General features: G+C 42.8%; 1 protein-coding gene and 1 long non-coding RNA gene across 3 annotated transcripts; one reads left to right on the top strand and one right to left on the bottom strand.

The window, feature by feature from the left end:
- Positions 1-6,380: 6,380 nt before the first annotated feature.
- LOC133374784 (uncharacterized) lies at positions 6,381-8,003 on the top strand. The gene is made up of 2 exons (XR_009759974.1): positions 6,381-6,468; positions 7,452-8,003. It is a non-coding gene; the product is annotated as an uncharacterized LOC133374784 (long non-coding RNA).
- A 5,665-nt stretch (positions 8,004-13,668) lies between these two features.
- On the bottom strand, positions 13,669-15,302 carry LOC133374855 (late cornified envelope-like proline-rich protein 1). 2 transcript variants are annotated; one of them, XR_009760003.1, is made up of 2 exons: positions 15,217-15,302; positions 13,669-14,233 (listed from the first exon to the last, which is right to left on the bottom strand). XR_009760003.1 is itself a non-coding variant. In XM_061606127.1 (2 exons), exons 1-2 carry the CDS (start codon positions 14,845-14,847, stop codon positions 13,909-13,911), a joined length of 333 nt encoding a protein of 110 aa, XP_061462111.1. In that variant the 5' UTR covers positions 14,848-14,862; the 3' UTR covers positions 13,669-13,908. The 2 variants fall into 2 exon arrangements, 1 of the variants encoding a protein (XP_061462111.1); XM_061606127.1 differs by lacking the exon at positions 15,217-15,302 and adding an exon at positions 14,840-14,862.
- Between the last annotated feature and the right edge of the window lie 12,539 nt (positions 15,303-27,841).

Genomic DNA, 27,841 nt, shown 5'->3' with positions numbered 1-27,841 from the left:
AGAATGTCTGTCTGTCTGTCTGTCTGTCTCTTGGAGAGAATGGTTGGGTGGTTTAGGGATGGATGGATCGGCCAGTTTTGGTTCTCTCGGCTTGTTGTTTTCCCAGCCTTAAATCCAGTTCCCTAAATTTCTGCAGCCATTTGCGGATGTACTTATTTATTTTAAAAAATCCTTATGAAAATTCCTCAACATTTTAATATGCACTTCTTCTAAGAACCACATTTTTTTGTAGTCTGTTTTGACCGAGGCACCCCTTTTGGTAAGCATTTTCTCCTCACAGAATGCATTCTTGCATGTTATTTTCACTGATGCTTTCCTTGTAACGCACACTTTCCCGAAATGCATGCATTATTGTATGCATTCTTCGGTTGGAAAACTGCATCACAAAATTCAGATGTTTCGGTTCTCATATTGTTTCGGAAAGTGCGAATGTGATAGATTTAGCTTTAAACGCCAACTGAATCAAAATTCTCTCCCATCCCTGGTGTGGGTCCAGACGGCTTTGCATTTTGCATGTCTGGAATGTACAAGGTTAAGTATTGCCTCCATTGCTCCGCCCACTTTTGCCTCTGGCTCTGCCCACCACAACACATGTGCCTCCTGGGCGGTTGCCTTGAGGAGAATGTGTCTCCTAGATCAGCCCTCCCGGATGTTGCTGAACAACAACTCCTATCACCCCTGACCATTCCCCTGCCCCTTTACAACAAAACGAGAAAGAGTTTAGGGTTTTCATGATGCCAAGTCATTAAGCCACAAATACACAAATATAACAGTGCTCCAGGTGAAATTTAAATACACAGTTTTAATGATTCCTGTTGCCCATACAAGGGCCAAAGCCACAAATTGGTAACATTTTCACAAATTATGTATCAAGCAGGATAAAAGGCATTGGGAATTGAGCACCAGCCAGAGAAGATATCTGCTCCATTATTATGCAGGGAGAAAGACACACAGCAGGTTCACTTTTCCTTTCTTTCAGCCAGAGATGACTCAGAACTGAGCATGTTGCCCTTCAGCTGCCAAGCACGTCTTCCTCAGGAGTCGTGTCTTCTCTACTTCTGCTGCTGGGGTGGCCACTGGGTGGGTTGCTTGACCTGCTGCTGCTGCTGGCAAGGTGGTGGGCAAATCACAGGAGGTGGGCACAACACAGGAGGCTCCTGCTTGCATAGAGGTGGAGGACACACCACGGGAGGGGGGCACACCACGGGAGGTTGCTGTTGGCAACCCGGAACGGGCTTTGTGCAAGAGCCTTGGTCCTGGCAGGAACTTCCACCCCTGTGGCAGGAGTTGTCCCGGGGAACGTTGTGGCATCCTCTGTCGTTACGGGAGCACATCTTGGTATCTGTCGAGTGTAGAGTCCTGGAAGAAAGGAAGAAACATCTCTTCAAGGAAGGTCCAAAGGTAAGTGTCTATGGCTTCATCTTCCACTGTGAGCCATTTACAGTACAATGGCCTTTAGGGGCGTCATCTATCAAATTCTGTCTGTGCTACCAAATGGAATCCATTGGTAAACCTTTTAACTGTCGTCCTTCTCAACAGAGGTACTCTGGAAGATGTTTAAATGTGTCGCTTAGGAAGCGGATTCAGGCCACACCCACGACATACATTATAAATGCTATTATATTGCTTCAAACAGCCATGACTTTCCCCCAAAGATTCTTGGGAGCTGTCCTTTGCTACGGGTGCTGAAAGTTGTTAGGAGACCCCTGCTCCCTTCACAGAGTTACAGTTCCCAGAGTCACCTGGAAAGGACTCCCTGTTAAACCATTCTGGGAACCATAGCTCTGTGAAGGGTCTCTTAACTCTCAGCACCTGTCACAAATGAAAGTTCCCAGGATTCTTTGGAGGGAGCCATGCCTGTGGTTGCCGCCCTGGGCTCCTGCTGGGAGGAAGGGTGGGATACAAATTGATTAATTAAATAAATATAATACTGCTTTGAATGTGTGATGTTGATGAGGCCTTATACTGAATCAAACTGTTGGACCATCTAGCATCTCCAGGTAGGGTTGGGAATGTCCCCTGTACTGCCTGAAACCCTGGAGAGCTGCTGCCAGTCAGTGCAGACAATAATGAGCTGCAGGGACAAGTGGCCTCAGTAGAAGGCAGCTTTCTGTTTTCTTAGTTGTTGCATAATCACTGCACCCCCACACTGAATGCAAGAATCAGAGGAAACTACTAGCCCCATTGTTGCTCTTTCATTCTGCCCTCATCCTGAAAAGCAAGTGATCTAGATTCATGGAGCTCTGGGCTTTCATGACAATGTTCTCTACTCTCTTTAAGAGAGTGTATAAGACATTGAGTTCTGGTGTCTTCAGGGTTAGCCAAGAGAACCACAGGGTTAGTCTGGGAACACAGGAAGCGGCCTCAGACTGAGTCAGACCACAGGTCCACCCTGCTCGCTTTCATTTACGGTGGTAGTGCCTCTCCAGGGATTCAGATAGGAAAATGAGGCCATGAGACCTTCTGCATGCAAAGCAGAAGTTCTGCCACTGAGCTATGGTCCTTCCCCAATATCTTTTTTTAAGAATATCCTATTTTTTTCCTTGTTGGTCAAAGGGGTTGGCTAGATTTATTTCCTGCATGAGAACTCAACTCATGCATTAGGGATGTGCTAGACTTTGGCCCAATTTGGATTTGGTACTGAAGTTTCCATTAATTTGCTTAATATCTTTTGTTGTTGATCAAATTTTTATGTAGCAATTTTCTGGGCCTATATTTAAAAAGAGTTTTTTTTTAAAAAAAATCCACCTCTGAAATATTGATATTAAAAACAATATTTTCCTTTCATTTATTGATATTTCTTTTCAAGATATCCTTTCAAAATATCAGTAATTCCTTTCAACTCATCGATATTAATATCATTTCTTCAGGGGAGGCCAAAACAGATGAGTAAAAGTCATCGTTAGTGGACAAAGAACACACCTGAATAGATACTGGCCTGTTGCTCAATGGAACGTTTTCGAACTGGTACCAGCCAATGGATCCCATCCCTATCTTACACACGATTCTTTGAACTCTTAGTTTGCCAATGCCTTGCCAACGCTTTTCACTTAAAAATGTTGTGCATAGATTGCTTTCAAAGGAATCTAATTTGAAAACCTAGGTCATCCCCACCCATCTTAAAAAAGCAAAGTTCCAACCAACCCCAAGCACAATCCACAAAACAGACAGTATCTCCAGACTTACCCAAAACGTCAACAGGGAAATGTGCAGAAGGGAAGACTGCAGGTGTTATGTTTGGATCCCCAAAGTGTGAGACCTTTTATATGGTCTCTTTCCTTTCCTTCTGGAAATGAAATTCCTCTCTTGGGCAAGAGTGAGTGACATAGGCCTCCCATGTGATGAGCAAAGCTTCAATAGATGGGCCTCACCCCGTGGAAAATCATCACCAGGAAATAATGGAATGACTTTTGCAACATGGCAGGTAGCTCATCACATCCAGGGCCCGATTCTGTACTGCATAATGTAATTGCCTTTTGTCAGAAACCAATATATCAACCAACATTGGGAAACCTTTGGGATAAAGAAAGGCATCCTTTTGAGTGATGTCTTACTGGATTCCTTAAAGGCAAATCATGGAGAAGGTGATCGGAGCAGTGTTTCCTCACTCTGTTTCTTAAAAGCATGTCTAATTAATCCATGTGTCTACAACAGCTAGTTGATTCACAGGGCTAAATGTTTGATGGTCCTTGATGATGCAGAAGACCCCATCCCCCCAAAAACCTCTCTGGAATATGGACACACCTGGTGCCAAACATATCGACACTGCTACAGGAGAGTTAGAGTGCTGTGAGGGTACGAGTAAGAGTCAAGAAATTTAATTTATAGTTTTCAGCTCTGCTTTATTGTGAACATGTTGAAATGCATTCTAACTTATGCGGAGCTGCAAACCACCACCCTGAGATCCCTTTGGGATGAAGGTATGGAGGCAGAGCGTAGCCATCAGGGCTAGTAGCCGTTGATAGCCTTATCCTCTATGCATTTGTTTGATCTTCCAAGTTGGTGGCCACCCATAGTTTTAACTATACGCTGTGTGAAGAAGGTCTTTCCTTCATCTGTCCTGAATCTTCCAACATTCAGCTTCATTGGATGCCCATGAGCTCGGATGTTAAGAGAAAGGGAGAAAATCATTTCTCTATCCACTCTCTCCATGCCATTCACAATTTTATACATTTCTATCACGTCGTCTCTGACTCGCCTTTTCTCTAAATGAAAAAGGGAAAAGAGACGGGATCCTAATCTCACATTTTCTCCTTCTCTCTCCACCCCCCATCTTCTCAGATGTCAAAGGTAAGAATAACCGGTTTCTCCTAAACTGAAGCCGATGTATTAGGATTCCTCCAAATTTCTGTTTTCATTTCTGTTTTTCCACAATAAACTGTTTCTGAGTGTATTCAACGTTCAGTTCATTTGTGGTACACACACGCCCTACATTAATACAATTGCTTTTTAAAAAGAGAGGTTTTTTATTTATTTTTTAAGTAACACATGTTGGTATCTAATGCTAATCCTGCACACAGTAGACCCTTTCAAGTGAATGGACATGGGTAACTTAGATTCCTTCATATAACCTGCTACTTATTCTTGATTCATTCATTTATATCCTGCATTTACACCCTGTACTTTTGTCCATAAGACTCTCAGTGAGGCTTGCCAAAAAATCATTTCTAATACAGTCTTTGCCCTTTGTCATCTAAAGAGACATAGCACACAAGGAAAAAAGAATGGAAGGGAGGAGGGGAAATTAGGCATATGTTTTTCAAGTTACAGCAGGTGTGGATAAACCTTGGACTTCTGGAAGTTGCTGAACTGCAAATACCATCATCCCTGACCATTGGCCATGCTTGCTGGGGATGATGGGAGTTATTGTCCAGCAACATCAAAGAGGGGGATCAAAAGTTCCTCACCCCTGAGTTACAGGGTTGTTTCCAGCTAAATCCTACTCAGGGTAGACCCATTGAAATCAATGGACATGGCTAACAGAATTCCTTTGATTTCAATGGCTCTGCTCTGAAGAGGATCTAAGTGGAAACAAACCACAGTTCTTCAAGTTACAGCCACTTTCAGCAGTGGTTCTCATGGCCTTGCCCTCAACAGAGAGCAGCCCTTCCCCTGAAGCACTTAATTAATTAAGTAGTGCATTAAGACCATTAATTTCAGTGAGTTTTACTCTGAGTAGGACTTAGCTGGATGTAACCCACTGCTGTCTACAATGTTGTGTGGATTGATATTGAGTGATGTATTGATTGATATTTCAACTATGTCTGATTGTTTCTAATAGGTTGTGGCCAGTGTTAGTGCTACTCGAGTACATCTGTTCAAATTAATGAACATAGCTAACCTGGGTCCATTGTTTTCAATAGGTATATATATGTATATATATACCTGTTTTAAATATTTGGGGCAATAATAATCAAAATTTAGCCATTCCTTCTGAGGGAATTCTGCTGAATTTCAGAAGCAGAGCCATAGCAGTTTCCTGCAAAGGGAACCATTACAGTTTTAGGATGTGAAGCACTTAATCTCCCCTTGTGTTTTGTGGTCAATTAGTCTAAAAAATTAAAGACCTGAAAGAGGTGCCTCGGGGTAAGAAGCTTGCCAAATTGCAGGTACATGGGCCTAGGGGCTTTTGTGGTAATCATCTTTAACACTGATTGAAGGTGGAGTGGAAGAACTAAATGGATTTGTTTTCCAGATAACATCATCCCCTCTGGTTCCAAGCTTGACCTGTCATTCACAATAGAGCTGTCCCTCTGTCCTCTCCCAACTCTGGTGTCTGTTTTCCCTTCCCCCATCACTTCAACCTGGTATTATATGAAGCTTACAGGGGCATTATGGTAAGTGTACACACCTTACTCTCACTTTCAGAAAATGCTTGCCTACAGATTAAATTTTTCATTTCTGGATTGCCGAGGTGCTGCAAAGTGCTTCAGAGGTCCCTACTTCAGCTCATGCCCATTTCACCACTGAGAAGATAATCATCTCCTCCGAGGAAACCTGCTTCACCATGGGATTCTTCCAGAACTACTTTGTAAGACCATTCTCCACTCTTCTTCAAAATGTCTCTTTAAAGAATCCAGTAAGATATATCTCAAAAGGATCATTCTGTTGGACATTGCTTTTCATTATCCCTAAAGTTTTGCCAAGGTGTGTGTTTGTTGATACAAGGAATTCTGACAAAGGCAATTACATTACACAGTACAGAATCAACCCCTGACATATGATGAAGTGCATGCTGTATTGCAAAAGAAATTCCATTATTTCATGGTGATAGCATTCTATGGGGTGGAGCCCATCCATTGGCTCTTTCCTCATCAGATGGAAGGCCAATCTTGCTCACTCTTGCCCAAGAGAGGAATTTCATTTCCAGAAGGCAGGTAAGAGACCATATAAAAGGTCTCGCACCCCAAGGATCCAGACAGACACCTGCAACATTTCCTATCACAAGTGTTCCTGCTAACGTTTTGGGTAAGTCTGCTGATAATATCTGTTATGTGGATGGGATTGGAGGGAAGGTTAGAGATTTTTTGAGGGGATGGAGAAGATTTAGGTCAAGGGTAGCCATCTTGATGTCCTCTAGCTGGTGTTGGACTACAACTCCCATCATTCCTGCCCAATAACCATGCTAGCTGGGGCTGATGGGAGTTGTAGTCTAACATCTGGAGAGCACCACATTGACTACCCTCTGCCTGACCTAGGTTTTCAAATTGCATTTGTGTTGAACTTCCTTTCAGATGATTCCCCTTCACCCCAGGTTACTTGAATGAAGTTATTTCTTTGTTCAAACTCTTTTCATAGGAAACTGCAAGTTCTGCAGTCACTCTGTTCAGCACAATAATGCCCAGGTTTTCATTTTTTTTTATTTTGACAATCTGTATGCCACTTAACTAGAATCATCCCCTTAGATAGCTGCTGCAACTACAAGACTTTTGGAAATGCGATTTGACTTGTAGGATTGAAGTTACCTTACATAAATGTCTTGCTGCAGAATCACCTTGTGTTATACCTTAAGACAGCTGAGGGGGGAACCAGATGTTGCTGAAATACAGCTTCCATCATCCCTGGCTATGGGTATGCTTGCTGGGGATGACAGGAGCTGTAGTTAGCAACATCTGGAGGGCAACAAATTCCCCAATCCTGTTTTAAGAACTTAAGAAGGGTTGACAGAGCAGACCCAAGGCCCACCTGGTTCAACATCCCATACCCCAGTGAGGCCAACCAGATGATGTGAGAAGTCCACAAAGAGGGAATGAAGGAAATCACCCTCTCTGGCTGCTGTTCTGCTAGTCAAGCCTTCCCCAACCTTGTGGCCCACATGCTTAAAAGGTTTACCAATGGATTTCACTTGCTCCAAAAGACCATCATACTGTAAATGGCTCACAGTGGAACACAAAGCCATAGACACTTGACTTTGGACCTTCCCTGAAGAGATGTTTCTTCCTTTCTTCCAGAACTCTACACTCGACAGATATCAAGATGTGCTCCCGCAACGACAGAGGATGCCACAACGTTCCCCGGGACAACTCCTGCCACAGGGGTGGAAGTTCCTGCCAGGACCAGGGCTCTTGCACAAAGCCCGTTCCGGGTTGCCAACAGCAACCTCCCGTGGTGTGCCCCCCTCCCGTGGTGTGCCCCCCTCCCGTGGTGTGTCCTCCTCCCGTGGTGTATCCTCCACCTCCATGCAAGCAGGAGCCTCCTGTGTTGTGCCCACCTCCTGTGATTTGCCCACCACCTTGCCAGCAGCAGCAGCAGGTCAAGCAACCCCCCCAGTGGCCACCCCAGCAGCAGAAGTAGAGAAGACACGACTCCTGAGGAAGAGGTGCTTGGCAGCTGAAGGGCAACATGCTCAGTTCTGAGTCATCTGTGGCTGAAAGAAAGGAAACGTGAACCTGCTGTGTGTCTTTCTCCCTGCATAATAATGTAGCAGATATCTTTTCTGGCTGGTGCTCAGATCCCAGTGCCTTTTATCCTCCTTGAAATAAAATTTGTGAAAATGTTACAAATTTGTGATTTTGGCCTTTGTATGGGCAACAGGGATCATTAACATCATATGCTTAAATTTCACCTGGAGCACTGTTATATTTGTGTATTTGTGGCTTAACGGCTTGGCATCATGATAACCTTCAGGGTTTGTTAGTTTTAAAGGAGTGGGTCAAGTTTGTAGTCCATATGATGATTAGAAGATGTGTTAGGTTGCTGAAGGCAACAAGTTCACTCATTAGCTGTCTTCAGCAGAAAAAAAAATACATGCCTTCTTCCGTGTGTAAAAAATAAATCTGACTGATTAGTTAATTAATTAAGAATAAATAAATGGGAATATTTATTTTTACACATGGAAGATGACATCAATTAAATTAATTATAACTTTATCCCACAGAAGGAATCCAGGGCGGCCTCTCCCCCCCCCAAAAAAATCTTCGAAACAAAAGACTTGAGACATATTAAAACAAAACATCTTTAAAAACACATAAAAACAAAACATTTTTAAAAATATCTTTTAAAAAAAGATTTAAAAAGCATCATTGTTCAGTGATTGACACTGAAATACTGTTGCCTTTTATTCACCTTGATATGCAAGTTGTTAACCATTGTTGTTTTGGCCCTCCAGTGACCAACAGAAAATATTAATTGATATACACACTTTTCAGATGAGATATCTGGGTGCACTGGTGTTTCTTTTTACATTTATGGTTTTTAAAACCCTTCACTTTTCTACTCCATAATCTTGGAAGGGTCAGTGCAGCACCTGAAACCAAAAGTTTTCTCTTCGGTAGCCTAATTGCTCAGGTTAAGTAGGCTGATGTGAGTAAGTTATCAGTCATCAGCCCTACCTGGAGATGCTGGGGATTAAACCTGTGACCTTCTGCATGCAAAGCAGATGCTCATGGAACCCAACTACACCTTGGCCCGTGAGAGGAAGTGATACTGGGCCAAACAGGGTGTCCCTCATTTGCCCTTCCTTTCCTGTGAACCTTTGTTGCCTCCCTCAAACAAAGTTGTGCCTTCCTGTTAAACTCACTCCCTGGCACTGTTCCTTGAAGACAATGGTGGGGAAACCTGTGGTTCTCCACATATTACTAGACTATAGCAGCCATCATCCCTGATCATTGGCCATTCTGGCTGGGGCTGATGGGGGTGGAGGGTATCAGGAGGGTGCCTTCCACAAGCTTCCAGATTCCCCATCACTTCAATTTTAAGTATTGGTGCCTGAATTATACTGATGGTGTAGGTAGTGTAACTTTTAAGGCTGGATAGCAAAGGATGTTGTGTGATTCACATTTCTCAGACAGCTGACCTAATCTGCATCTGCTTGACTATTCCATGTATTGGAACAGAATTATCCTTAGGATTTTGCACTTCTCCAAATTTCACAATAAGGGTCTTGGCTCGAACTGTAACCAAACGAATAAAAAACATATATTGTCAGTTGTTTCATTTTGCGATGAAATATTATCTAAGGATTCCATCCCATGCAAGCTCTACTCAGAGTAGACCCACTGAAGTCAATAGACATGGATAAGGAAGGGCCATTCATTCTGAGTAGAATGTAGCTGGATACAACTAAGGGCTTATATCTGACATGTAACCCACTCTGGGAGCCTTCTTAGTGGCAAAGGAAGACCCAAAATGAAAAAAAAAGATTCTAAATGATAAACTGGAGAACAAATTGATCTGCCCTGGGGATTTAATATGACTGGATTAGCCCTAAACAGATTCCATAGCTATGGGTAAGCCTAGAAATAATAAGGCATTTGGGAGCACCAGAGGCATCAAACAGATGAAGCGAGGCTTCTCTGAACATTGGCCTCTTGGCTCAGCAGCTCTGGAGGAGAGGTGGTATGGGCGTGTCCCATAAGGTTCCTGGCAGATGCACCCAAGACTTTATTGATTCAGGGCAGATGTGTAGGCTGCCAGGTACTCTTCTTGGTACACCTTAAAGTGTGTGGGCATGGAAAAGGATGCCAAAGTGCTGAGGCTGGTACAGGGATGGGATGTACACCGCCCAGAGAGCCTTGCTATGGGCGGTATAAAAATTGAATTAAATAAATAAATAAATAAAATGGATTGTGGAAGGGAGGCACTAAGAAAGGGTGATGTTCTCCCTCTCCCACAATATCAGAACACAATGAAGCTGATATAAAGGAAGGACGTCTTCACACAGGGCATCATTGAACTGTGGAATTCGCCCCACAAAAGACATTGATGGTCACCAACTTTGAGGGCTAGTCCTATTTGGAGTAGACCCATTGAAATTAATGGACATGGCTACAGGTTCATTAATTTCAATAGGTCTTCTCTGAGGAGGTGATTTAGAAGCTACATCAACATCATTTCATTGTGGTCAACCATCTATTAAAAAGTACACAATTGAATAAATATTTATCCATAAAATCAAAAGAGCAAGGGTGAGGATTAAGAACTAACAGTGATTGAATGTCTAAGAGATATTACTACATTCAGAAATATTGCTACCTGTTCAGTAATAAATGTATTGGATCCTGAAGGAAAATGCTCAGAAAGTCTCGAAGGGGGAAAATGATGCATTCTCTGACCCCTTACTAAAATCTGCAGTAAAAAGAACACATGGGAAACTGTTTCAAGTTCTAGTTTATTTCATGGACAGCACCTATCCTTAATAGGAAGTTCAGAATTTACAAGCATAATTTAAAAAAGAGACAAAAAGTTTTTTTAAAAAAAGAGTACAGAAAAACAACTAAATGTAGGTTTTTAAAGATTAATACTAATAATTTGAAAACACACTTGTTGGTCCATCCACCTTTGCAGGTGGCTCCTCCAACACTGGCATGTGGCCCCTGGGACATTTCCCAGAAAGAAACGTAGCCCTCAAGCTGAAAGAGTTTCCCTAACCCTTCTTATACATTATAGCTCTTTAGCACTGCCAGGACAAAGGCGATGTAGGAACATGATGCATCTTTCCAAAGTCTTGCTGACAGATCGATCCTCTTTACCATATATCAATTCTCAGTTTACACTCATGCAGAGCTTAGTTTGATGTCAACGAGTGACTGATCTTCACAGCAACATTGACGTGTGGGTCTCCTCTCCCTTGAGCTTGAGATGCACAGTTGCTGCAATGGCACTCGCCAAAGGCCTGCGGCTTCTGGAATGTTCCGACTTCAACAGCACCAGGTGAGTTTCAACATGCCTCATTTAAACCCTGTGGCTCCCTGGCACTCCAGAACACACAGAGGACCTGAGTGGAACATCCAAATTGTCTGTCGTTGCTGTGATTGTTAACCTACAGCCGGATGAGTCATGCATTCTAAATATGGTAAGCCAGCACCATCGTCTGGTTGCTGGGATGTTCCATTCCTGTTTGTTTCTAGGCAGGTACAGTTGGCCTACATTCAGCTGCCGAATGATGCCACTTTTTCTTTTCCTTCTAGCTGATGGAGGCTGTTCCTCCTTTTGGCCAGTAGAGGGTGAAGGAGACAAAGGAGCTTGAGGACAGCCGCTCCCAAATAAAAGGACAGTGTCTCAAATTGACTCTATGGGCCCTGGGAATAATTGGTTTCATTGCACCATTAAAAATTGTGATGAACATAGGGACCTAAGGGACACCTCCACACCATACATTTATCCCACTGTTATTCCATTTTAAACAGTCAGGGCTTCCCCCAAAGAATTCTGGGAAGTATAGTTTGTGAAGAGTGCTGCTCCCCGCAAGCCAGACCCCTCTTTCATTGAGTGCTTTTGGTTGGCTGGAACATGTCCCTGAACTCTGACCATGCTTCTTGCTTGCCTGGATAGAAGCTAGATAGGGGTGTGGGTGAGTGCGTGTAGAAACTAGCCTACTGAACAAAGGTATATTTGACACTTGTTGCTCTGGCCACTTTTGCCCCTGACCCCCATCCACCACTGGCATGTGGCCCCCAGAAGGGTGCCCAGAAAGGAATGTGGACTTTAGGGGAGGACAATATTACCCACCTTTCAGTTTGTTGACTGCTGGACGAGGCCAGCGTTTGCCTCTGTTTGGCTCTGCAATCAGAGGGCCAATGGAAGCTGCTGCCGCGTATTCTTTCTGGCAGGGAGGGATGGAACAGCAAGTTCCTTGCATCCTTCTCTGGCTCATGGAAGGTCTCTGGCTGCCCTTCGACTTGCTGTGATGTACTACCAGGCAGGTGCCTCCTAGTGGCCACTTTTAAACATGACAGTGGTGGTGATGATAATTGCAAATTAATTGAGAAATGGAATATAAGTGTGTTATGGCTGATGAAAAGGATTAAAATTTTTTTTGGGAAGACGAGTTTCATTTTTATCATGTGTTGTTTGCTCCATTGGGCTCCCTTTGGGAGGAAGAGCAGTAATAATAATAATAACAACAATAATAACAATAATAATAACAATAATAATAACAACAATGACAATAATAACAACAACAATGTTGTTGTTGTTGTTGTTATTATTATTATTAACTGGGTATTGCCACTGCCAGTCAGTGCAGACAAAGGTGAGCTGGGTGGACTACTGGTCTGATTCAGTATATGACAACTTCCTATGTTCCTGTGCATGCAAGGCAGATGCTCCGCCTCTCAGCTACAGCCCTTCCCCATTATGCCACTTAGTCATGGCTTCCCCCCAAAGAATCCTGGGAATTGTAGTTTGTTCAGGGTGCTCCTGCTGGATACGAGTCATATGTCTGAGCCGTCGGGAGGCACAGACAGGGGCTCCCCCAAAGATCTCAGTGATTGGGCATTGTGTAACTTAGTAACCACAATAGCACAGGGAAAGACCTATTGAGGCAATGCCTGTTTAACATTGAACAATGGGACAATCTGTCCTGTTTTGACTGTTTTCCAACTAGCCCTCCTGAGGTCATGGCATCTTATTTACAAGAATGTCTGTCTGTCTGTCTGTCTGTCTCTTGGAGAGAATGGTTGGGTGGTTTAGGGATGGATGGATCGGCCAGTTTTGGTTCTCTCGGCTTGTTGTTTTCCCAGCCTTAAATCCAGTTCCCTAAATTTCTGCAGCCATTTGCGGATGTACTTATTTATTTTAAAAAATCCTTATGAAAATTCCTCAACATTTTAATATGCACTTCTTCTAAGAACCACATTTTTTTGTAGTCTGTTTTGACCGAGGCACCCCTTTTGGTAAGCATTTTCTCCTCACAGAATGCATTCTTGCATGTTATTTTCACTGATGCTTTCCTTGTAACGCACACTTTCCCGAAATGCATGCATTATTGTATGCATTCTTCGGTTGGAAAACTGCATCACAAAATTCAGATGTTTCGGTTCTCATATTGTTTTGGAAAGTGCGAATGTGATAGATTTAGCTTTAAATGCCAACTGAATCAAAATTCTCTCCCATCCCTGGTGTGGGTCCAGACGGCTTTGCATTTTGCATGTCTGGAATGTACAAGGTTAAGTATTGCCTCCATTGCTCCGCCCACTTTTGCCTCTGGCTCTGCCCACCACAACACATGTGCCCCCTGGGCGGTTGCCTTGAGGAGAATGTGTCTCCTAGATCAGCCCTCCCGGATGTTGCTGAACAACAACTCCTATCACCCCTGACCATTCCCCTGCCCCTTTACAACAAAACGAGAAAGAGTTTAGGGTTTTCATGATGCCAAGTCATTAAGCCACAAATACACAAATATAACAGTGCTCCAGGTGAAATTTAAATACATAGTTTTAATGATTCCTGTTGCCCATACAAGGGCCAAAGCCACAAATTGGTAACATTTTCACAAATTATGTATCAAGCAGGATAAAAGGCATAGGGATTTGAGCACCAGCCAGAGAAGATATCTGTTATATTTTTATGCAGGGAGAAAGACACACAGCAGGTTCACGTTTCCTTTCTTTCAGCCACAGATGACTCAGAACTGAGCATGTTGCCCTTCAGCTGCCAAGCACCTCTTCCTCAGGAGTCGTGTCTTCTCTACTTCTGCTGCTGGGGTGGCCACTGGGGGGGTTGCTTGACCTGCTGCTGCTGCTGGCAAGGTGGTGGGCAAATCACAGGAGGTGGGCACAACACAGGAGGCTCCTGCTTGCATGGAGGTGGAGGACACACCACGGGAGGGGGGCACACCACGGGAGGGGGGCACACCACGGGAGGTTGCTGTTGGCAACCCGGAACGGGCTTTGTGCAAGAGCCCTGGTCCTGGCAGGAACTTCCACCCCTGTGGCAGGAGTTGTCCCGGGGAACGTTGTGGCATCCTCTGTCGTTGCGGGAGCACATCTTGATATCTGTCGAGTGTAGAGTTCTGGAAGAAAGGAAGAAAGATCTCTTCAGGGAAGGTCCAATGTCAAGTGTCTATGGCTTTGTGTTCCACTGTGAGCCATTTACAGTATGATGGTCTTTTGGAGCAAGTGAAATCCATTGGTAAACCTTTTAAGCATGTGGGCCACAAGGTTGGGGAAGGCTTGACTAGCAGAACAGCAGCCAGAGTGGGTGATTTCCTTCATTCCCTCTTTGTGGACTTCTCACATCATCTGGTTGGCCTCACTGGGGTATGGGATGTTGAACCAGGTGGGCCTTGGGTCTGCTCTGTCAACCCTTCTTAAGTTCTTAAAACAGGATTGGGGAATTTGTTGCCCTCCAGATGTTGCTAACTACAGCTCCTGTCATCCCCAGCAAGCATACCCATAGCCAGGGATGATGGAAGCTGTATTTCAGCAACATCTGGTTCCCCCCTCAGCTGTCTTCAGGTATAACACAAGGTGATTCTGCAGCAAGACGTTTATGTAAGGTAACTTCAATCCTAAAAGTCAAATCCCATTTCCAAAAGTCTTGTAGTTGCAGCAGCTATCTAAGGGGATGATTCTAGTTAAGTGGCATACAGATTGTCAAAATAAAAAAAAATGAAAACCTGGGCATTATTGTGCTGAACAGAGTGACCGCAGAACTTGCAGTTTCCTATGAAAAGAGTTTGAACAAAGAAATAACTTCATTCAAGTAACCTGGGGTGAAGGGGAATCATCTGAAGGGAAGTTCAACAAAAATGCAATTTGAAAACCTAGGTCAGGCAGAGGGTAGTCAATGTGGTGCTCTCCAGATGTTAGACTACAACTCCCATCAGCCCCAGCTAGCATGGCTATTGGGCAGGAATGATGGGAGTTGTAGTCCAACACCAGCTAGAGGACATCAAGATGGCTACCCTTGACCTAAATCATCTCCATCCCCCCAAAAAAGCTCTAACCTTCCCTCCAATCCCATCCACAGAACAGATATTATCAGCAGACTTACCCAAAACGTTAGCAGGATCACTTGTGATAGGAAATGTTGCAGGTGTCTGTCTGGATCCTTGGGGTATGAGACCTTTTATATGGTCTCTTACCTGCCTTCTGGAAATGAAATTCCTCTCTTGGGCAAGAGTGAGCAAGATTGGCCTTCCATCTGATGAGGAAAGAGCCAATGGATGGGCCCCACCCCATAGAATGCTATCACCATGAAATAATGGAATTTCTTTTGCAATACAGCGTGCACTTCATCATATGTCAGGGGCTGATTCTATACTGTGTAATGTAATTGCCTTTGTCAGAATTCCTTGTATCAACAAACACACACCTTGGTGAACTTTAAGGATAATGAAAAGCAATGTCCAACAGAATGATCCTTTTGAGATATATCTTACTGGATTCTTTAAAGAGACATTCTGAAGAAGAGTGGAGAATGGTCTTACAAAGTAGTTCTGGATGAATCCCATGGTGAAGCAGATTTCCTCAGAGGAGATGTTTATCTTGTCAGAGATGAAGTGGGCATGAGCTGAAGCAGTGACCTCTGAAGCACTTTGCGGCACCTCGGCAATCCAGAAGTAAAAAATTAAATTTGTAGGCAAGCATTTTCTGAAAGTGAAAGTAATGTTTGTACACTTACCATAATGCCCCTGTAAGCTTCATATAATACCAGGTTGAAGTGATGGCAGGTTATATGAAGGAATCTAAGTTACCCATGTCCATTCACTTGAAAGGGTCTACTGTGTGCAGGATTAGCATTAGATACCAACATGTGTTACGTAAAAACAAGACAAAAAACTCTCTTTTAAAAAAGCAATCATATTAATGCAGCAGGGGTGTGTGTACCACAAATGAACTGAATGTTGAATAAACTCAGAAACAGTTTATTGTGAAAAAACTTAAATGAAAACACAAACTTGGAGGAATCCTAATACATCGGCTTCAGTTTAGGAGAAACTGGTTATTCTTACCTTTGACATCTGAGAAGATGGGGGGTGGAGAGAGAAGGAGAAAATGTGAGATTAGGATCCCGTCTCTTTTCCCTTTTTCATTTAGAGAAAAGGCGAGTCAGAGACGACGTGATAGAAATGTATAAAATTGTGAATGGCATGGAGAGAGTGGATAGAGAAATGATTTTCTCCCTTTCTCTTAACATCCGAGCTCATGGGCATCCAATGAAGCTGAATGTTGGAAGATTCAGGACAGATGAAGGAAAGACCTTCTTCACACAGCGTATAGTTAAAACTATGGGTGGCCACCAACTTGGAAGATCAGACAAATGCATAGAGGATAAGGCTATCAACGGCTACTAGCCCTGATGGCTACTCTCTGCCTCCATAGTTGGAGGTTGTATGTTTCCAAATACCAGTTGCTAGAAACTGCAGGAGGGGAGAGTGCTCCTTGAACTCAGGTCCTGCTTGTTGGTTTCCCTCAGACATCTGGTTGGTCACTGTGAGAACAGGATGCTCGACTAGATGGACCATTGGCCTAATCTAGCCGGCTTTTCTTATGGTTGTGTGGTTTGTAAAGGTTTTATTTAAATAGTGTAGGGCAGGTTTATGTCCTGGGTGTGATGACATTCTACATTTTATTGATTGACTACACTCCTTGACTGCCCTTCATCCCAAAGGGATCTCAGGGTGGTGGTTTGCAGCACAGCATAAGTTAAAATGCATTTCAACATGTACACAATAAAGCAGAGCGGAAAAACTATAAATTAAATTTCTTGACTCTTACTCGTACCCTCACAGCAGTCTAACTCTCCTGTAGCAGTGTCGATATGTTTGGCACCAGGTGTGTCCATATTCCAGAGAGGTTTTTGGGGGGATGGGGTCTTCTGCATCATCAAGGACCATCAAACATTTAGCCCTGTGAATCAACTAGCTGTTGTAGACACATGGATTAATTAGACATGCTTTTAAGAAACAGAGTGAGGAAACACTGCTCCGATCACCTTCTCCATGATTTGCCTTTAAGGAATCCAGTAAGACATCACTCAAAAGGATGCCTTTCTTTATCCCAAAGGTTGCCCAATGTCAGTTGATATATTGGTTTCTGACAAAAGGCAATTACATTATGCAGTACAGAATCGGGCCCTGGATGTGATGAGCTACCTGACATGTTGCAAAAGTCATTCCATTATTTCCTGGTGATGATTTTCCACGGGGTGAGGCCCATCTATTGAAGCTTTGCTCATCATGTGGACGGCCTATGTCACTCACTCTTGCCCAAGAGAGGAATTTCATTTCCAGAAGGAAAGGAAAGAGACCATATAAAAGGTTTCACACTTTGGGGATCCAAACATAACACCTGCAGTCTTCCCTTCTGCGCATTTCCCTGTTGACGTTTTGGGTAAGTCTGGAGATACTGTCTGTTTTGTGGATTGTGCTTGGGGTTGGTTGCAACTTTGCTTTTTTAAGATGGGTGGGGATGACCTAGGTTTTCAAATTAGATTCCTCTGAAAGCAATCTATGCACAACATTTTTAAGTGAAAAGCGTTGGCAAGGCATTGGCGAACTAAGAGTTCAAAGAATCATGTGTAAGATAGGGATGGAATCCATTGGCTGGTACCAGTTTGAACAACAGGCCAGTATCTATTCAGGTGTGTTCTTTGTCCACTAACGATGGCGTTTATTGATTTATTTTGCCCTCCCCTGAAGAAATGATATTAATATTGATTATTTGAAAGGAACTATTTATATTTTGAAAGGATATATTGATATCTTGAAAGGAAATATCAACAAATGAAAGGAAAATATTGTTTTTAATATCAATATTTCAGAGGTGGATTTTTTTTTAAAAAAACCCACTCTTTTTTAATATAGGCCTGGAAAATTGCTACATAAAAATTTGATCAACAACAAAAGATATTAAGCAAATTAATGGAAACTTCAGTACCAAATCCAAATTGGGCCAAAGTCTAGCACATCCCTAATGCACGAGTTGAGTTCTCATGCAGGAAATAAATCTAGCCAACCCCTTTGACCAACAAGGGAAAAAAATAGGATATTCTTAAAAAAAAAATTGGGGAAGGACCATAGCTCAGTGGCAGAACTTCTGCTTTGCATGCAGAAGGTCTCATGGCCTCATTTCCCTATCTGAATCCCTGGAGAGGCACTACCACCGTAAATGAAAGCAAGCAGGGTGGACCTGTGGTCTGACTCAGTCTGAGGCCACTTCCTGTATTCCCAGACTAACCCTGTGGTTCTCTTGGCTAACCCTGAAGACACCAGAACTCAATGTCTTATACACTCTCTTAAAGAGAGTAGAGAACGTTGTCATGAAAGCCCAGAGCTCCATGAATCTAGATCACTTGCTTTTCAGGATGAGGGCAGAATAAAAGAGCAACAATGGGGCTAGTAGTTTCCTCTGATTCTTGCCTTCAGTGTGGGGGTGCAGTGATTATGCAACAACTAAGAAAACAGAAAGCTGCCTTCTACTGAGGCCACTTGTCCCTGCAGCTCATTACTGTCTGCACTGACTGGCAGCAGCTCTCCAGGGTTTCAGGCAGTGCAGGGGACATTCCTAACCCTACCTGGAGATGCTAGATGGTCCAAGAGTTTGACTCAGTATAAGGCCGCATCAACATCACACATTCAAAGCAGTATTATATTTATTTAATTAATTAATTTGTATCCCACCCTTCCTCCCAGCAGGAGCCCAGGGTGGCAACCACAGGCATGGCTCCCTCCAAAGAATCCTGGGAACTTTCATTTGTGACAGGTGCTGAGAGTTAAGAGACCCTTCACAGAGCTATGGTTCCCAGAATGGTTTAACAGGGAGTCCTTTCCAGGTGACTCTGGGAACTGTAACTCTGTGAAGGGAGCAGGGGTCTCCTAACAACATTCAGCACCCGTAGCAAAGGACAGCTCCCAAGAATCTTTGAGGGAAAGTCATGGCTGTTTGAAGCAATATAATAGCATTTATAATGTATGTCGTGGATGTGGCCTGAATCCGCTTCCTAAGCGACACATTTAAATGACATCTTCCAGAATACATCTGTTGAGAAGGACGACAGTTAAAAGGTTTACCAATGGATTCCATTTGGTAGCACAGATAGAATTTGATAGATGACACTTGCCCCTAAAGGCCATTGTACTGTAAATGGCTCACAGTGAAAGATGAAGCCATAGACACTTGCCTTTGGACCTTCCCTGAAGAGATGTTTCTTTCTTTCTTCCAGGACTCTACACTCTACAGATATCAAGATGTGCTCCCGCAACGATAGAGGATGCCACAACGTTCCCCGGGACAACTCCTGCCACAGGGGTGGAAGTTCCTGCCACGACCAAGGCTCTTGCACAAAGCCCATTCCGGGTTGCCAACAGCAACCTCCCGTGGTGTGCCCCCCTCCAGTGGTGTGTCCTCCACCTCCATGCAAGCAGGAGCCTCCTGTGTTGTGCCCACCTCCTGTGATTTGCCCACCACCTTGCCAGCAGCAGCAGCAGGTCAAGCAACCCACCCAGTGGCCACCCCAGCAGCAGAAGTAGAGAAGACACGACTCCTGAGGAAGAGGTGCTTGGCAGCTGAAGGGCAACATGCTCAGTTCTGAGTCATCTGTGGCTGAAAGAAAGGAAAAGTGAACCTGCTGTGTGTCTTTCTCCCTGCATAATAATGTAGCAGATATCTTTTCTGGCTGGTGCTCAAATCCCAATGCCTTTTATCCTCCTTGATACATAATTTGTGATAATGTTACCAATTTGTGATTTTGGCCTTTGTATGGGCAACAGGGATCATTAAAATCATATGCTTAAATTTCACCTGGAGCACTGTGTATTTGTGGCTTAAAGGTTTGGCATCATGAGAACCCTCAAGGATTTTTTTTGTTTTAAAGGAGTGGGTCAAGTTTGTGGTTCATATGACCATTAGAAGATGTGTTGGGTTGTTGAAGGCAACGTTCATTTCTTAGCAGTTCACCTGAAAAAAAAAATTGATGCATGTCTTCTTCCGTGTGTAAAAAACTCTCTCTGATTAATTAATAAATTAATAATAAATAAATCAGAAATTTTTTTCGTACACATTGAAGAAGACATCAGTTAAATTAGTTACATGTATATCCCACCCTTCCTCCCAGATGGAGTCCAGGGCAGCAAACAAAAACGCTATTAAAAATGCTCTAAAACAGCTTAAAAATAAAAGTCTTTGCAAAATATTGAAACAAAACATCTTTACAAACATATATTTTTTTAAAAATGTTCTAAAAACATTTTCATTCAGTGATTGGCACTGAAATACTGTTGCCTTTTATTCACCTTGGTATGCAAGTTGTTAACCATTGTTACTTTGGCCCTCCAGTGACCAACATAAAATATTAATTGATATACACACTTTTCAGATGAGATATCTGGGTGCACTGGTGTTTCTTTTTACATTTATGGTTTTTAAAACCCTTCACTTTTCTACTCCATAATCTTGGAAGGGTTAATGCAGCACCTGAAACCAAACATTTTCTCTTCGGTAGCCTAATTGCTCAGGTTAAGTAGGCTGATGTGAGTAAGTTATCAGTCATCAGCCCTACCTGGAGATGCTGGGGATTAAACCTGCGACCTTCTGCATGCAAAGCAGATGCTCATGGAACCCAGCTACACCTTGGCCCGTGAGAGGAAGAGATACTGGGCCAAACAGGGTGTCCCTCATTTGCCCTTCCTTTCCTGTGAACCTTTGTTGCCTCCCTCAAACAAAGTTGTGCCTTCCTGTTAAGCTCACTCCCTGGCACTGTTCCTTGAGGACAATGGTGGAGGAACCTATGGTTCTCCAGATATTGCTAGAATATAGCAGCCAACATTCCTCATCACTGGCCATTCTGGCTGGGGCTGATGAGAGGTGGAGGGTATCAGGACGGTGCCTTCCACAAGCTTCCAGATCCCCCATCACTTCAATTTTAAGTATTGGTGCCTGAATTATACTGATGGTGTAGGTAGTGTAACTTTTAAGGCTGGATAGCAGACGATGTTGTGTGATTCACATTTCTCAGACAGCTGACCTAATTTGCATCTGCTTGACTATTCCATGTATTGGAACAGAATTATCCTTAGGATTTTGCACTTCTCCAAATTTCACAGTAAGGGTCTTGGCTTATATATATGTTCAGTTGTTTCATTTTGTGACAAAATATTATTTAAGGATACCATCCCAGGCCGGCTACACTCAGAGTAGACCCACTGGAGTCAATAGACATGGGTAATGAAGGGTAATTCATTTGAATGAGTCTGCTCTGAGTAGAATGTAGGTGGATGCAACCTAAGGGCTTAAATCTGACCACTAACCCACTCTGGAAGCCTATCGAGAGGCACAGGAAGGCCAAACAAGAAAAAAACCAATTGTTCTAAATGATAAACTACTGAACAGACTAATCTGCTGTGGGAATTTAATTTGGCTGAATTTAATTTAATTTAGTTTGGGAATTTAATTTGAGGATTTAATTTAGTTTGGGGATTTAATTTAATTTGGGAATTTAATTTGGCTGAATTAATTTAATTTAATTTGATTTAAACCCTAAACAGATGCCACAGCTGCAGACACAGCTATGGGTAAGCCTAGAAATAATAAGGCATTTGGGAGCACCAGAGGCATCAAACAGATGAAGCGAGGCTTCTCTGAACATTGGCCTCTTGGCTCAGCAGCTCTGGAGGAGAGGTGGTATGGGCGTGTCCCATAAGGTTCCTGGCAGATGCACCCAAGACTTTATTGATTCAGGGCAGATGTGTAGGCTGCCAGGTACTCTTCTTGGTACACCTTAAAGTGTGTGGGCATGGAAACAGCATGCCACCATGCTGAGGCTTGGTGCCAGGATGGGATGGATTGTGCAAGGGAGGCACTAAGAAAGGGTGATGTCCTCCCTCTCCCACAATATCAGAACACAATGAAGCTGATAAAAAGGAAGGACGTCTTCACACAGGGTATCATTGAACTGTGGAATTTGCCCCACAAATGGCAGTGATGGTCACCAACTTTGAGGGCTAGTCCTATTTGGAGTAGGCCCATTGAAATTAATGGACATGGCTAATTAAGGTTCATTCATTTCAGTGGGTCTTCTCTGAGGAGGACTTAGCTGAAGACAACCCATTGTGATTTAGAAGCTGCAGCAACATCTTTTCCTTGTGGTAAACCAACCATTAAAAAGTATACAACTGGATAAAGATATAACCATAAAATCAAAATAGCAAGGATGAGGATTTAAGAACTAACAGTGATTGAATGTCTAAGAGATATTACTACATTCAGAAATATTGCTACCTGTTCAGTAATAAATGTATTGGATCCTGAAGGAAAATGCTCAGAAAGTCTCGAAGGGGGGAAATGATGCGTTCTCTGACCCCTTGCTAAAATCTGCAGTAAAAAAAACACATGGGAAACTGTTTCAAGTTCTAGTTTATTTCATGGACAGCACCTATCCTTAATAGGAAGTTCAGAATTTACAAGCATAATTTAAAAAAGAGACAAAAAGTTTTTTTAAAAAAAGAGTACAGAAAAACAACTAAATGTAGGTTTTTAAAGATTAATACTAATAATTTGAAAACACACTTGTTGGTCCATCCACCTTTGCAGGTGGCTCCTCCAACACTGGCATGTGGCCCCTGGGACATTTCCCAGAAAGAAACGTAGCCCTCAAGCTGAAAGAGTTTCCCTAACCCTTCTTATACATTATAGCTCTTTAGCACTGCCAGGACAAAGGCGATGTAGGAACATGATGCATCTTTCCAAAGTCTTGCTGACAGATCGATCCTCTTTACCATATATCAATTCTCAGTTTACACTCATGCAGAGCTTAGTTTGATGTCAACGAGTGACTGATCTTCACAGCAACATTGACGTGTGGGTCTCCTCTCCCTTGAGCTTGAGATGCACAGTTGCTGCAATGGCACTCGCCAAAGGCCTGCGGCTTCTGGAATGTTCCGACTTCAACAGCACCAGGTGAGTTTCAACATGCCTCATTTAAACCCTGTGGCTCCCTGGCACTCCAGAACACACAGAGGACCTGAGTGGAACATCCAAATTGTCTGTTGTTGCTGTGATTGTTAACCTACAGCCGGATGAGTCATGCATTCTAAATATGGTAAGCCAGCACCATCGTCTGGTTGCTGGGATGTTCCATTCCTGTTTGCTTCTAGGAAGGAGTAGATAAGCGCCTCTTAAATTTGATACAAGGACTCTATAAAAACACTACCCTTCAAGTAAGATGCAATAATAAAGGTTATTTGACAAAATCAATTCCAACATTTAAAGGTGTTAAGCAGGGATTTTGGCATCCCTTTTGTTTAATATCTATATTAATGATGTAGTCCCAAAATTAGCCTCTATCTCTTTGCATTCACCAATTTTAGCAGGTAGACCAAGGAACGCTCTTCTTTATGCAGATGACATAGTGTTGTTATCAAGGACCCCAATTGGTCTAAAACGTCTACTTTCCCAAATAGCCTTATATTGCTCCTCTGAATTATTGACCATAAATTATCAAAAAACAAAAGTTATGGCTTTTCACTAAAAAAAGAACTAAATATCGATGGCACCTAGAAGGCCACGAAATTGAACAAGTAAATTCCTTTAAATATTTAGGAATAATTTTTCAAGCGTCAGGAGGATATGGTATGCATACAAAATGGGCGGCCCTAAATGCAAAAAGAACAACGAAGGCCTTGATAACTTTCTTTTACACTAAAGGAGGCCAATCTTTCCCCTCTGTTTTGAAAAAAAATAATGCCAAAATTATTCCGCAATTGACATTTGGGTCCCAAGTGGGTACATATGATAATTGTATCGAGCTTGAAATTGTTCAAAACACTTTTTAAATATCTATTATGGCCATTCCTTCTTGAGTACCAAATTGCGTATTACGTCTTGAGGCAGGAGCCCAATCCATTGAATCCAGAATATGGCTCAACAGGATTAACACTTGGTTAAAACTCATTTTTGAACCGGTAGGATTGGCTTCCCACATTCTGATAGACAATTGTCAATCTAATTGGGCAAACACAATTCAAAATAAATTATTAACTTTAGGTTTCTCTACTCATTTAATTTATGAAATGGGTTTAGAAGCTGCCCGGTCCAATATTCGCCAATGGATTAGAGATCTCGATCTTCAACATCAACTTATGTTAAAAAAAAATCAAAGATGTAATTTGAGACTCCTGACGCCAATGGCTTATTTATCAGATTTAATTATTCCGAAGTATCGAAAGGCTTTTACCTGGATCAGATTAAATGTTCTCCCTTCGGCTCTCCTCGAAGGTCATTTTAAGAAAATTCCATACAGTGACCGATTGTGCCCGTGAGAGGAAGGAGAAATAGAAACTAATGCCCATGTTTTATTACATTGTATATTTTATCGTTCTTTAAGACACCAACTAATTTCCCCCCTCTTAGCTCCCTTCGCACACAAACCAGAATCTTTCTGGTTGGATTATTTACTCGGAGACCACTCCTCTAGGGTAACAGCAATAGTTGCTAAATATACTATTGCTATATTAAATTGTAGAGAACTTATTCTAAAACCTCCTCAGTAGTAATTATATCGAAGATGTTTTACCAATTTTAATATTTTTAAATTATTTTTAGATATTGATGTATTAGGTTTAAATCGTTTATATTTGTTATTGTAATTGTTTTTAATAACTCGAGTTTTTAGCATCATTTGAAGTGAATAATTACAAAACTAAAAGTATTAATTCTGTTTGGGATTTAGTAGTCTACTGTTAGACTAGGAGCTATGTTACGACATGTGCTCTTGGGAACCTGAGTGTGTGCATTTGCCACCCTCATGTCCCATGAAACACACCTCCTTGAGAGGAGGGGATCTTTTGCTAGGGATAAAACAAGCGCTTTGCCCTGAAATGTGCCTAAATGGTGTATATATTTAACCCAAGAAATGCAGGTCCAAACCAAAATAAAGCAAAGCTTGATTTTATTGAGAGAAAGAGTAGGAAAGCATTACAGAATTACTTGGGTGCATGGCTGCATTAATAATTAATATCCTAACCCATTCATAACTTTAAAGTTAAGAAATCAAAGGACCCTATTACTATAAGAGGTCAAAGGTAGGAGAGATTACCTATCCTATGCCCGGAATGGGCGGTTGAATACAGCTGAAGCTATGTGGAAGAGCTCTGATCCAAAACCAGGAAGGAATCTCTTGGTCTCAAAGTTTTGCACCGAGACCCAGAGTCTCCCCGGTTCTGTCCCTGCAGTCCTTGATGCTTTCCTTGAGAGCGTAGTACACGTGTGTGGGAGCTCTGATATTCCTCAGCCCCCCTTCCTCTTTCTTCCTCTCTTCTCTTTTTTTACCTTCAAGCCTCGGTTTTAAAATACTTTTTCCTCTCTCCCCCTCCTGCCAAGGAGGGTATGAAAGTCTGGTGATGTTGTGTATGTGTGTGTGTATCTCTAACTGACCTTGAAAACTAAGGCTCCTAACAAACAATGGGATTCACTGTGGATGAGGGAAATTTGCCAAAGAACAAGATAACAATTATGCAGAACATTTATGCTGTAGCTTTAGTTTTGTATCTTAATTTCTGCCCTTGTTACTCTTCGCACAAAACCTCGTGGGAAAGCATAACCAGCCATACCATTAGGTGGGGGTGTGGGGTGGGAATTGTAGTTTAGCAGGCTCCATGGCCCTGCCTCATAACAGCTATCTGTAAACTACTTATACTTAGCTCTATGGGAAAATAATAATAATAATAATAATAATAATAATAATAATATTTTATCTTTGAGACGCCTATCTGGCCGAGTTAAATATGTTGATAGCTCTGGTAATCTTGGATTATTTTTGTGTTTGTAATTAGTTTTTGGCTGGTCTTATGACCGTAATAAAATGCATTCATTCATTCTAGGCAGGTACAGTTGGCCTACATTCAGCTGCCGAATGATGCCACTTTTTCTTTTCCTTCTAGCTGATGGAGGCTGTTCCTCCTTTTGGCCAGTAGAGGGAGAAGGAGACAAAGGAGCATGAGGACAGCCGCTCCCAAATAAAAGGACAGTGTCTCAAATTGACTCTATGGGCCCTGGGAATAATTGGTTTCATTGCACCATTAAAAATTGTGATGAACATAGGGACCTAAGGGACACCTCCACACCATACATTTATCCCACTGTTATTCCATTTTAAACAGTCAGGGCTTCCCCCAAAGAATTCTGGGAAGTATAGTTTGTGAAGAGTGCTGAGAGCTGCTGTCCGCAAGCCAGACCCCTCTTTCATTGAGTGCTTTTGGTTGGCTGGAACATGTCCCTGAACTCTGACCATGCTTCTTGCTTGCCTGGATGGAAGCTAGATAGGGGTGTGGGTGAGTGCGTGTAGAAACTAGCCTACTGAACAAAGGTATATTTGACACTTGTTGCTCTGGCCATTTTTGCCCCTGACCCCCATCCACCACTGGCATGTGGCCCCCAGAAGGGTGCCCAGAAAGGAATGTGGACTTTGGGGGTGGACAATATTGCCCACCTTTCAGTTTGTTGACTGCTGGACGGGGCCAGTGTGTGATTCTGTTTGGCTCTGCAATCAGAGGGCCAATGGAAGCTGCTGCCGCATATTCTTTCTGGCAGGGAGGGATGGAACATCCTTCTCTGGCTCATGGAAGGTCTCTGGCTGCCCTTCCTCTTGCTGTGATGTACTACCAGGCAGGTGCCTCCTAGTGGCCACTTTTAATCATGACAGTGGTGGTGATGATAATTGCAAATTAATTCAGAAATGGAATAGAATTATGGCTGACGAAAATGACATGGGCTAGAACAGGCAGAGGGTTGTATCCAGTGCTAGTTCTATTCAGAGCAGACCCATTGAAGATAATAGAAATTATTCATTTAGACTTATATTCTGCTTAGGGGATACAGCCCAGATTCACCCATCCCCAGTTTGTTTACAGCTGCTTGTTTATTGCATTTATACCCCACCTTTTCTCTAAGGAGCTCAAGGTGGTGTACATGGTTCTCCCCTTTCCTATTTAATCCCCACAACAAACTTGTGAAGTAGGTTAGGCTAAGAGTCAGTGATTGGCCCAAGGTCACCCAGTAAGCTTCATGGTTGAGTTGGGATTCAAACCCTGGTCTTGGTCCGACACTCTAACCACTAGTTAGGTGTGGTTGACCTATCAGGGTCAGCTTACCTCAGTCAGCACTCACCTGCCTATCTTCTTATTTACAGCCAGCCCAGAGGGTGGCCTGCCTATCCTCTTCCTCCTCCTCAGGGTCAGTGTTTCCCCTTCTAGAACTCAGTAGGGAGAAGAGTGGGGGCAATATTAGAAGTCATTGGCTCCTCTACCTGCCACTGTTGTTTCTTGCTTTACTGTTGGGCTCCCTGTGTTCTGCCCTGCCGTTCTCAAGGAACACCAGCCAGCCACTCTTTATATCCTACTTTTTTTGTTCTAGAAGGCAATGCTGAATGGAGCTAAGAGCCCTACTGAGTCAGGCCAAAGGCCCATCCAGTATAGCATACTTTTCTCATGGTGGACCACCAGACACATTTAGGAAGCCTGCACGCAGGTCCTGAGCAGGACAGTACTCTTCCCCTCAACAATCTGATCAATGGGACAACCATATATGTTTTCACTTTTTTTAGATGGGCTCCTTATTGTTCATGCCTGCATTTGTTTGCGTTAGCAACCAAGCCAGTCATTTCTGTAATTAAAATATCATAG

This window comes from Rhineura floridana, chromosome 22 (assembly GCF_030035675.1).
Source record: "Rhineura floridana isolate rRhiFlo1 chromosome 22, rRhiFlo1.hap2, whole genome shotgun sequence".
In the NCBI taxonomy this organism is placed as follows: domain Eukaryota; kingdom Metazoa; phylum Chordata; class Lepidosauria; order Squamata; family Rhineuridae; genus Rhineura; species Rhineura floridana.
This window is presented reverse-complemented; position numbering and strand designations above follow the sequence as displayed.